Genomic DNA, 12,997 nt, shown 5'->3' on the forward strand with positions numbered 1-12,997 from the left:
TGATAGGGCAATCATATCGGCAGCATATTGGTGAGGCATTTGTCTTCATGGACAACAATTCACACCCCCATCATGCACATCTTGTGAATGACTTCCTTCAGGATAATGACATCGCTCGACTATAGTGGCCAACATGTTCTCCAGACATGAACCCTATCAAACATGCCTGACCATCCAACCACTCTGAGGGAGTGAGACAGTCTGGACCAACAGTGCCTTGATGAACTTGTGGATGGTATGCCATGTCAAATACAGGCATGCATCAATGCAAGAGGATGTGATACTGGGTATTAGAGATACCAGTGTGTGCAGCAATCTGGACCACCACCTCTGAAGATCTTGCTGTAAGGTGGTACAAGGTGCAATGTGTGGTTTTCATGAGCAATAAAAAGAGAGGAAATGATGTTTATGTTGATCTCTGTTCCAATTTTCTGTACAGGTTGTGGAACTCTTGGAACCGAGGTGACGCAAAACTTTTTTTTTTAAGTGTGTCGTAAGATGATAAAGGTAGGAAATGAAGGGAGGGAGACGATGTGACCCTAGGATGCAGTAGAAAACACGAAGATCAATGAGAAAAATAAACTGTGATACAGATCTAGAGTTAATAGTATGTTGCAGGGTTATATTTACACTTCCATTGGGGAGTGGTGAGTCATTTACTTGATTCTCTTAGTGAATGCAGAGGTGGTCCCAAGAAGACCAGAATTTCAGAGTTGGGATTTTGGACACTGTTTTAGTGGTCTCTAGCATTAGCTACAGAAAGAATTATTCTTCCACTATGTGCTGTGGAGTTTATGTAAGTCTGAAGTAGGTAATCAGAAGTATGAGAGGACATATGATAACAAGCAGAAGTGACTTGTCTGCCACATACTTTCTTCTAGAAGTGTTAGTCCCATAAGGTATGCAGTAGCACTTCTGTGAAGTTTGGAAAATTGGAGAGGAACTTATTGAAGTAGATTCCTGGATAACTCTGTGTGTATGGGCATTGCCTACAAAATGCAAGGTCACAGGTTTGAGTATCAGCGTGGCACACAATTTTAATCTGATAAGCAGTTTCAAAACAATGTTCAGTCTATTGCAAAGTGAAAGATTTATTGACAAAATTTCTTACTTTGTTGAATGCAAAAATTCTCTCTTGCACTGTGGTTCATATGGTGTATAAGATAGACACAAACAAAAATTGAAGTAGAAAATATATGTTACAACAGTAACAAAAGTGGTATGTAAAATAAAAACGGTAGAACAATAATGGGTGTTACTGGATGGAAAATAACATAAAAAAAGGAAGGCAACTGACAACTGATTACCTAGAGAAATGGTATATGGTTCAACAAAATGTGTAATAGAAAACAGTTTACACTAGTTTTTGAACTTTTTTTAAGTAGGTGTACACACATTCATGCACACACGTCCACACACCCATCTACTCACCTACTCACTAACACACACACACACACACACACACTCACACACATACACACACACACACACACACACACACACACAGAGCATATTTAAGAGTCCATACCTCCAATCTCTTTTGCTGTATAAATTTTGAAGTGACTAATCCTTCTTTCTCTTTACAGCTCCGTAAATTTCTGCATGTATTGTTCATCTTTTGTTAAAGGCACCTTAATCCATGTGTGAAACGTTTTAAAACATTCAGATATGTCCCTGATTTTTGAATGGCAATAAGTGAGGTGTTTCTTTTCCAAATAATACAATCACTAGTTTGAGATTGAATTTTATGTCTTTTTTTATTTTAACTATAGGCAGGTAGGTACTGTAGAATGAATAATTTTTGCCTGCTTATTTTATAAATGATGTCATCATCTGTGGTCTCCCAGTCCACATTACATAACAGAATGAGAGGTGACAGATAGCATATATTTGCGTTGTGTATGATAAGGTAAGGAATGAGAAGGTTCCACGCTGAATCGGAGAGGAAAGGAATATGTGGAAAACACTGATAAGGAGAAGGCACAGGATGATAGGACATCTGCTAAGACATGAGGGAATGACTTCCATGGTACTAGAGGGAGCTGTAGAGGGCAAAAACTGTAGAGGAAGCCAGAGATTGGAATACGTCAAGCAAATATTTGAGGACGTAGGTTGCAAGTGCTACTCTGAGAGGAAGAGGTTAGCACAGGAAAGGAATTCATGGCGGGCTGCATCAAACCAGTCAGTAGACTGATGACCAAATAAAAAAAAAATAAAAAAATAGAAATCTATCTTCATGATTGTAGTTTTTCTGTTTATGCTGTAATTGATGAGACATGTACACACTGTGAATAAATCTCCAGAAACATAGTATAATGTTTAATGATCAGTAAGTACTGAATTGCATAATGAGAACAGAAAGGAAGAAATATATATTCTTAGGAACAATGTTTATTGCTCCTTCTGAGAATAATGGCAATCATTTTTTTACATTCATTAGATGCACAGTATCAAAGTTTTGTTACAGCATCATATTCCTACTTTCAGTTAACTAAATTAGAACTCATCCTTTGACCAGACCACATGGAAAATTCATTGAGCCATACTTAAAGAAAATCTATGAATATACTTGATCTACTTTCAATAAGAATATTAAGCCTTTCTCTTGCTTATCCAAAATTATTATGTACAAATAAAAGACTCATGACTAACATAAACTCAATGTACATACAAAAAGATTTAAAGAATTTTGTTCAAACTGCTTCATTACTTGTAGCACATACAAAAGAATTATCTCTGTGACACTGTAAAAAAAGGATCAACTGTAAGTGTTGGTATCTACACCAACTCAAAGCTGCAAATTGTTTTACTAATCAAACATTTATTTAGAAATATTATAGTTTACTGAATGTGAATGTGGAGCATTCAAATTCCATACAACAATAACATTACAATAAATTTCCATTCTGTGTTATCATTTTATTACAACAAAGTGTTTGTTCTGGTTACACATTTGCAAAGGTAATCAGCTCTTTGCTTCATCTGTAACAATAGAACTGCACTTTCATACTTCTCTTTAAGCTAACAGGTATGCATCAAAAATAAACTTCGTACCTTGCAGCAGGTTTTTGTGTGCAGCCTTGTATGAGGTCTTACATGAAATTACTACCAAGACAATCTTACAAAATTTATACAGTAGATTCTTTTAAAAGAATCATGCAGTATTTCTGTACATATCGCACCACCAGGAATGAACAATTAAAAGTAATACTATTATTAAAGGCAGTTTCTGTATGTTATTCTACATTTGAAACATTTCATTAGCATTATATGTTTTATTTACACATATCAACGCAACAATTTAACATTAGTGAATCACAAATTTAACACTTTATTTTAATCACACATTCATATTGTGTACATACACTTGATTTAAAATAAGATAAATACATTCAGCATCTCATCTCATTTATGCACTATAACTATTTAAGTATCATTGACACATATAAAACATTTGTGTACAACTGTAATGGAATATAAATAGTGTGCTGAAACAAATATATATTTACAAATATTTATAATGAAACTGTAAGCAATCAGCAGTCCATAGCATTACTACTTTAGAAAAATAACATCACAAACAACACATTCATGATCAATAATATCCAAAATGATACTTCACCACTGATGATGATGGTAAAAATAAACTGAAATGTAAAATTTTACTTCCAAAGCAGACATTTCTAACTTTGTCTACATTATTACTTCATGGTACTACATAAGTACTAGTACTTATAACAATGAAGTGAAGGACCTTTCTCCATCTTGCTGGTAACTGTAACACATATCTCCTGTTGAAAACTTAATCTCTTCATTATGGCACTTTTCCTCTCATTCTAGGTCACACTTACACTGATTCATCTCCATAAATTTTCATTTAGTCAACCATTAATTCAAAGTGCACTGAACCTCGCCTTTCAATTCTGTCATGTACAATGTTTTGAGCCCAGGCCTTGCACTCAATGTTGACCAATACACCATCTGGAATAAGGAAAATATGAATGACAAATATCATGGATAATGCACAACTCTGTTTCTATAAGTACATTACAATACTGCAAATTAATGCCCTTTAATTTGGTGTGTTACAAGCTGTTACTTTATTATGAAGTCTTTGTCATTTACCAGCTGTGGCTGTATAGAACTTTCACTGCGTTGAAAATTATAAAATTGACATATACCAGTAATATGCAACAACTAAAAATTAATAGATTAAGCATTTTATTACATATGTATTTAATCTGCTATTGACATTTGAATTCTCTGAAAGATTCTGTATTTTGGAGAAAGTTCAGCAAATCCATTCACTTTCTTCACAGTAAAAAATATCCTAGATGGACTAAAGCAGATGTAGTTTTAAGTCTCTTGAAATTTTGTTCCTGAGCTGCTTCATTTGCAGGACCTACACTTCCATAGGTTGTGGTCCGAACATTCTCCGGTCAATAATCAGAAAGCCACTTCTTGTTTTGGACAGTCAACAGTTTGGTATGTTAATGCTCTCACTGTCACTTGTGTTGTGGTCCTGTATGTCATGTCTGTTGTTTAAGGAATCTACATATTCCTTAACATGAAGGCGGCACAGAAATACATAGTGTTTATCAACAGTCATTATTCCAAATTTTGTGCATGATGGCCTGCAGTGCTCCTGTCTCATACTTTATGTTAAGATCTTAATTGCTTTTTTAAAAGTAATAATACTCTTGCACCCTGTAGAGTGCCTTTATAGCAACAGGCCATAGCTGATGTGGCAGTGAAACAATGAATAATATACTATTAGGAGATACTGATCAGTTAGCACCTATTACAGTTTTCTCAAGTATTACCTGACTGGTGACAATTTGTCACACCTGTGTGCAGTGTGGTCTTGTGAAGTGAGTCATGTCCAGTATAAACTCTAGAAGTTTCACAACCCCTGCTCAGTTTAGATATCCTTTGTTGCCGAGGCTACATATTAATTTTGTGTTTTTTCTTCATTCATTTTCATTTTATTTATAACAATTTTTTTGCCACTTCAAACAAGGCATCTGCTTCTTCTTGAGCCTTGCTGGCTTTGATGCCTTTTATCAAGTTATTTTTTCTTGCTTGTGTTAGATTTGGTGGACACTAAAATATTGTAGTTTGCAGTTCATCTAATGGTTTATGGCTCTATACAGGATGATGGCATTATTCTTTTACAACAAATGCCATAGAGAGGAAAGTGGCAGAAAAGGAAGTGCCTCATGAAGTATAACTTAGTACTCTTAGCAAATGACGCTGTGTCCGAATTAATAACAGTAAATCAACGTGACTTTCAGAGGATTGGGAAAAATGAAAGCAAATACTTATATTGCCTAATCTATTGTTAAATAAATTAAGAGAAGGAGATACTGCTGAACCAGAGCATACATTACAGGTTTCAGTAAAACATACTGTTTCTTGTCATATTAGAAAATATGTGATCTTTGAGGGAAGATAAAATGTGTTTAGACTTGCTTTGGGAAACAAGTGAGCCAGGCATAACCCAGATCTACACTGAAGACTCATAACTAGTGATCTGATAAAATAAATACAATTTTTAGACATTCCCCATCTCAATTAATAGAAATGTTAGGTAGATAACACACAAGCCATCTAAGACTTGTACAAGGTGCAGTAAGACAAAGTTAAGAAAAAAATCTAGTTTATAAGATCATAGGTATTATCGCTACATATTAAAAAAATGTACTTCTCAGACCCAAACATTCCATCGTTTGATAAAAGAAAAGGAAGGGTTGGAGGAAACAGAATTATTCAATCAATAAAGTCTCACAAGCTCCTGCACTAAAGACATTCAGTTATAAAGGGTGTACAACAAAATTTATTTTATGAAACTCATGCTAGTTTTGTGGTAAATGATGAACCAGTTTTCATGAATGTGGCTACACTTGCTACTCGTCAGTATAATTATATGTTGCTTTCTTAAAACTGATATTGAATTCTCTGTCTGTCTGGAACAGGATATGAATTTCTTTCATGGATTTTACTTCTAGAGTACATGGGTGAGGGGGAGAGGGGTTGGAGAAAGGAGGTGGATGACCTGGCCTCCCTAGCATCAGGCTGTGTACAGCCTTGTACGCAATATTTTCTGCAAATCAAGCAGACAGGCTTAGTTTCCACCTTACCCTCTCCTTGCTGATCACTTAATTCATTTGACATACCAGCATATTATTATACACTATGCCAGCATTCATAAACCATCTCTTAACAATTTACAAGAGATGAATGATGTGTTTGATCACTTGGTGCAAAAACACAAATAAAAGAAAATTGATATAGGAGGCACATTCTAAACATGATCTCAGCAATGTATTTCATGCATTTATTTACCAGTTATGTTCCATACATCCCATCACAGAGGAGATCTCTTAGGAACGTGGATGAGGAGCTGTTAGAAAAAATCTGTATGCAGTATAATAATATCTTTCTCTCTTTAGTATTAAACAGAATATGCAATTGTTTTGACACGAAACAAGTAAGCTAATTCTAACTTCTGCATCTTCAGTTTGGGGTGCTGAATTTTAATTGTGTGTGTGTGTGTGTGTGTGTGTGTGTGTGTGTGTTTGTGTGTGCCAACACTCACAGATAAATTTTTGGGTAAGCCATTTACCATGACTTGTGAAGATACTATTACCTGTAAGAAAATCGGCGTTTGCAATGCACTTGTAATTCATTTCACAATTTGCTGCAAACACTGCTAAAGTACTTACGGACAGGCCTCTCAAAGAAAACAGCAACAAGAGGGCTTAGGTATCCCTCATAATTTTTGAATGGAAAGAAGTATCCAGGAAATCCTCGGCGTGGGATGTACTGTATGGGGCCAATATTCTCAACATCTGCTGGATTTTCACCTTCACAGCTTACCCATACTGTGTTGATCTGACAGGAAAAAACGATATTTGAAATCAGTATTAAGTTGTGTTTCATCTCAGACATAAAAACAAAATTACACCATGTACAGATTACTGGTTCACAAGTAAGAATGTCTAGATGGTACCTTTCAAGAAACTAAGTGCTAAGATAACTTTCAATGTTGTGGATAAAAGAGGTTATTCATTTTTGACATAACATCCACCCTCAAAAAGCTAGTTCTGCAAGTATGAATATGGGTTAGAATATTCTGGTCTTCATTATAATGAGTCCAGTCATACTGGACTTTTGATCAGTAAACAAACTTCATGATACCACATAAATTCTGGCCAGATGTAAACTGGTTTTCATTTTTCATGTGTAAATTATGTAATACATCTTTGTGAATGTTTATTAATTTTTCTGGTTCTTTGGCAGCAATTTTCCATAAATATAATTTTTATTTAAATGGAAATATAGTTTAGTACTTTTATCTTGCGCTCTGAAAACTAGTTGGCAAATAATCACACCAAATACTCTTAAAACAAATCTACATTGATTTGGTTATTTTTAGCATTCAGTTTTAAATGTAGATAAAACATATGTTCCTATTTACATTTTTATTTATTTTACTATTGATAATTAATTGAAATTACAACATAGCAAGATGTTTATAAATTTCATATTTACAAATTCTATAACCTTTGTTATTTGATATTATTCCCATATTCACATAGATACATATCATCAGCAAATATTACACAAAATAAATCTTACAAATAATCTAAAAAAAGTTATGTGAACTGTATTTTGATTAATAGATTGTTCTGGATTGTTCAAGAACACTTACATGTCTTATATCTGTTTGGTGCCAGTTTCTTCAGCACAGTTTTAGTCTCATTCCATCTAGCATCATTTTCTTGTTGACGTGTTTTGAGGTAACAATAGGGAAGCACTTTGGAATGTGTGGTGGAACCAGACAAAGGAAATAGCTCTCTATTTTGTGTTTGGTATTTACTCATGAAATTTTGAAAATGTGTTTGAAATCTTACGTGAAAGAATAAATAAACAACAATTTACAACTGCTGAATTAATGGCTCCAAACTGAGACAATTATTTTGTGTAATGTTGACATAAACTATAACTGTAAAGCATTTAACTATAACAAGGGAAGTGTGTCATATGGTACTGTTGAACAGTGAAGTAGTATTCTTTGTGCAGCCAGAAATACTTCACACATTTTTTCACTGGTAATGCAAGAGGCAGAGAACCACAGGTCAATAACCAGGTGGAATGCCAGTGAGAAAGTTTTGCCTATGGTGCAGCAACAAACAAATAAACTATTGCAACACTGTGTGTGGGCTGAGTGCTCAAGCATACAATGTAGCAAACTGACATCTTGACGATGGAGGGATATCATCATAATTGTGTCTGTGCAAAGTGTCACAAGCAAGCTTAAGCTGGATGCAAGATTAACTATTTAGTATACTGACATTGGAGAATAGGTATCGAAAGGTGAAGCTGTGAAATCCTGAAGTGACCAAGAGAGCTGACCAAACAAAGCCAGGACAAATGATGGCATTGCCTTCCTATCATAACAGAGTACAGTAGCTCATCGTGTATAAATACTACTTTGATTCTGGTGGAGTTCTATTCAGTTTGCAGCCATACTATCAAGAGGGGGGCCCTACATTAGTTGACCATCTGATTGTCTAATTGCCTTTGATCATCGGTCAAGTGACATGTCCTGTCTGGCAGCACTTGGTCGCTGTAAGCTGCAGCACCAATTACTAACTCAAGACTGTTGGGAAGCTGTATCTGTCACTATCAGGCCGACCTTCTGGAGGTCTAACCAGCAGGGTCTTGGAGCATATTGTCATCTGCTACTGCCAGCTCTGCCTGGATGTTCAAATATCAAGTATAGCATTTTGTGGAAATAGATGTTTAATATTGTAATACTGTTTTAATAATGCCTTTGAGTGTCAGATAGGCATCTATCCTCTGAGTTGGGGGTACACATACTTCTCGTGTGGCCAGTCATTGGCTTTGGCCTGACCTCAGCACACTACCCATCATACCCCCCCCCCCCCCCCTCCCCTCCCCGACACCACCAGGATGCTACATTTGGTGTCAGAACTGTTGCTGTAAGAAAAGAAGGCATCTGACATCAGAGATGTATGTGGCTACAGCATCACAACTGCAGCCTCACCTAGCAGTATAGCACTATAAATAGGTAAGGGTATCTTCAATTGGCTTTTGTTTTGTATGTTATGGCCATTACTGCTTGGTGGGACAGTCCTGTAAACCTGAAAGTAACTTTTGTAAAACTTTGAGAGCCTACTAACCTGTCACAATTCATGGGCAATTCCAGGGAATGGAGCTTGTGTTCTGTTAGATGCCAATTTGTCTGGACATGAGTTGCCATATACAAAGGCAGTTCCAGTTACATATGATACTTGTAGAAGGGTTGACCATAAAACATAGCAGTGTACTAAATCTCAGTGGGCCATAATAAGACACAAAGACTCATTTTACAATGTCTCTGTCTGTATTCTTGCAGCAGTAATCTCTCATAATTTGTATAATTGTCAGATGGAGGCTAAAAAACTACCAGAAACATCTGTGGTGATGATGCATGAAGCAGCTGTGCTTCTGGTAGGGCAAGTATCATCATTGTCATAAAGTATTGTTGCATTACAGAAAGAGGTAGACACCTTACAAACCGGAACTAGTCTATTACAATGCAAGTCAGTAGAAGCAAAAAGCTTGTTAAATGTACCTGTTCCTGCTGCAGTGCCTGTAACAGCTAGTCTAGTGACTCCTTTTTCAAGAAAGACAATTGATGTGTCTGTATTTATTAATGAAGTGAAAACTGCCACTAGATTAGGTTATTGCATGGATGAAACATGCTTGCTTTGATTCTGTTATGGTTGGTTGATAATGCAAGAACATATGTCGTACTATGAAGGATTAAATAAAGTGCTGATATCTGAACTGCTGCTAACACACTTTAGCAGTGGTTCCATTACTAGAAAAGTTGAGGCTTTTTAGGGAATAGATTAATGGTCTGCCAGAAAAGCACAATGAATCAGTAGAATCATTAGACAAGATTACAAAAAATTATGTGTGAACCTATGAACTGACGCAGTTTGTGAATACAGAGAGAGTTATTCTACAGGAGGTAGAAAACAGGTTATTACATACATTTTTGTGGTGACTTCCAAGTGGCATATTGAGAGTGTCAAAATGGAAGGTGATTTAGTCACTGCTATTAGGGTTACCAAGCAGCTTGAGGAAACTGACATTTCTACTTAAGGCTGAAATGACCAAAGCATATTTTCCCCAGATGTAAAATGTTACAGGCGTGGATATATGAGCCATATCAAGAAGCAATGCTACCAAACACAGTGTTACAAATGTGAGGAAGTGGTACACTGGGCACATGTTTGTTGAAGTAGCAAACTAGACAGGAAGCATCAAGACAAGTGTTCTTTAAACAACGCTGCCCATTTTTAACATTGGAGGGAAAGGATTACAGGAGCATTCATAAATGTTGCCACATATTGGTGAGGAGTACTGTGTGAGCCTGGGACTTAACTTTTTGGATACGCATCATGCAGAAATTGACTTTTCACAGTATACAGTCAAACTGAGTAGGACATTGTTTCCTTTGGCCATGACTATTGCAAACGCTACATTACCATAACATTGACTACCTTTGAAGGTGGTACCAAATAATTTGTAGACTCTTGCACTAAAGATCAATTCATATGATAAAGTACTGAGAGGTACAAGGAAGTTAGCCTATATGATTGTGAGTATTAACTTCCAAGTGAAGTATTACATGTTGTAGAGACATTGTAATGCAATGACAAGCTAGACGAGTCACACTGTTTTGTACTTCACAGTGTAGTGAATAAACAGGAATTAGATGCAGATTATATGGTTCTGATGTGCATAGATAATCATATGGACAATGTAAATCTGGCAAGGGGATTACTGGTTGCCAACTTAGATTTCTAGAATAAGACAATCTGGATAGTTATGGTGGTGACCTTTGCCACATGCAAACAATCAAGGCATCTGCATCACATAAAAAGTTACAACATTTGGAAGAAAGAGATACAGCAATGATGGAAGCTTTGTTACTATTATTTACTAACCTGCCATGGTATTATTGCACTTTGCCTCCCATGGGCATTGTCGGAAATGCCTGCTAACATTACAGTAAATAAAAAAAGTCAATTTTTTAAACTGTTGTCTACACTGTGGAATTCCAAATAGCTTTAAGTACAAGTTGTTTGGCCATTAAAACAGTGGACCTAATTTTGAACAGCATCAAGCACACAAGTAAATACATGAGTTGACCACAGTGCTGCCACTACCAGGTGCAAGAACATTGTGGTTGATTAATACAGAGCTGTTTCATCCTGGTAGACTGTTACCAGTGATACCAACTAAAACTAAACTAAACCTAAACCAGTCATGTATCATAAAATGCCAACTGGAAATAATGTTCCAGTATATAGGAAACAGTACAGAGTCCAGAAATATCTGCGACTGATAATAGAAGAATTTATCGACCAGTAATTGGCTCATGCCATTATTGACATAGAGGTAGCCTTTGGGGTAGAACTATTGCAATTGTCTGACAGAAATCACTAGATAGTACCAAAGCATATAGGTTTTGCTGTGACTACAGGTACCTAAACACAAGAATTATCAGTGACGTATATCCAATACATATTGTAATAGAGACATTGGACAACTTAGGTGAATGCAAATGCTTCACTACAATGGATTTAAAAAGTGATTATCACCAGTTGGAACTAATTCCAGAAGACCAGCCCAAGACCCCATTTATGATCTATTGAGTCAAAACCAATATTACAGAAAGCTATTTTTATCTCAATAATGTGCCAGGCTATTTGATAGAGTACTTAGAAGACTAAAACTGGAATAGAGCATCGGTTATCTCAATGACATAATTGTGTTTTCAAAAATCTGGAGGGATATGTAGAATGAATGGAGGTGTTCAAGAGATTATGTGGAGCATGCCTGACACTGAGTGTGGATAAATGTCACTTTGCAGCGATGGCAGTGAATTATCTGGGGCATATAATTAGTCAAGAAGGTGTTAACAAATGATTTTTTGCCACCACAGACAACAAAACAGCTTTAATCATAACTTGATCTTTGTAATTATAACTGAAAATTTTTTAGAGGTTTTGCAAAAATTGCTGAGCTGTTAAAGAAAGGAGCAAAGTTTCAATGGCCTACTGACAAGCAGACAGCATTTGATATTTTAAATGAGGCTTTAACATCAATTACCATATTGGTTTTTCCAAACTTTGAAAAAAGAGTTTATTTTTTATTGTGATGCAAGCAGTTTAGCAATCAAGTGTATCCTTAACCAATGTGTGGATGGGAAGGAACACTTCTTGGCATAATGATCAAGACAATTAAATAAAGCAGAATGAAATTATTCTAATATGGAAAAAGAGGTGTTGGGTCATCTACAGTACTACTGGGATTAAAAGACCTGTCAAAAGATTGGCACATTGGGCTCTGAAATAAAGTGAATTTGAATAGATAGAGCATAAACCAGGCAGAAAATATGACAATGGTGATGGCTTAAGTTAAAATGCTCAAGTATTACCATCACTTGGTAGAATCTTACTGGAATGGCAGAACACATAGGCTGTTGATGGTGACTGAAGTATTTTGAGCACAGCCACAGTATGTAGTATAAGAAGGCTTGCCATGCAGAATGATGAAGTGCAGACCATGAGTGGTGATGCTGCAACTTTTGAAGACAAAGTACTGAGATAAGCACATAACCATGTTCTGTCAAGTCTTTGAGCAGGCTGATTGAACAACTGATCAATGGGCAGCCAAAAAATTTTAGTGGAGAACATAGATACAAGACATGGAACAAAATGTTGAAACTTTATACCATGCACACAGCATGCAGTTCCTACTCATCAATTAGTTCCACACATGGCCAATTTAAGGCCCAAGCAGCACCAGCTACCACTTGGGACACAAACCTATGATGAGCAGCAGAGTGCCACAACTGTAAAATTTGTGTACAGTGCATATCACAATTAATAATGGCCACTTTAGGTGCTAA

The 12,997-nt window shown here is 36.0% G+C and overlaps 1 protein-coding gene across 1 annotated transcript in view; it reads right to left on the reverse strand.

Annotated features, from left to right (window-relative positions):
* Positions 1–2,373: 2,373 nt before the first annotated feature.
* Positions 2,374–12,997, reverse strand: part of LOC126322572 (sodium/potassium-transporting ATPase subunit beta-2) — a 155,993-nt gene continuing 145,369 nt past the window's right edge. The window contains exons 6-7 of the mRNA XM_049994438.1: positions 6,726–6,894; positions 2,374–3,981 (exon numbers count right to left, since the gene is read on the reverse strand). Coding sequence (XP_049850395.1) covers positions 3,878–3,981; positions 6,726–6,894 — 273 coding nt within the window. The 3' untranslated portion in view covers positions 2,374–3,877. The remainder of the gene's footprint in view (positions 3,982–6,725; positions 6,895–12,997) is intronic.

The sequence above is a fragment of the Schistocerca gregaria genome, chromosome 2 (assembly GCF_023897955.1).
Source record: "Schistocerca gregaria isolate iqSchGreg1 chromosome 2, iqSchGreg1.2, whole genome shotgun sequence".
NCBI lineage: Eukaryota > Metazoa > Arthropoda > Insecta > Orthoptera > Acrididae > Schistocerca > Schistocerca gregaria.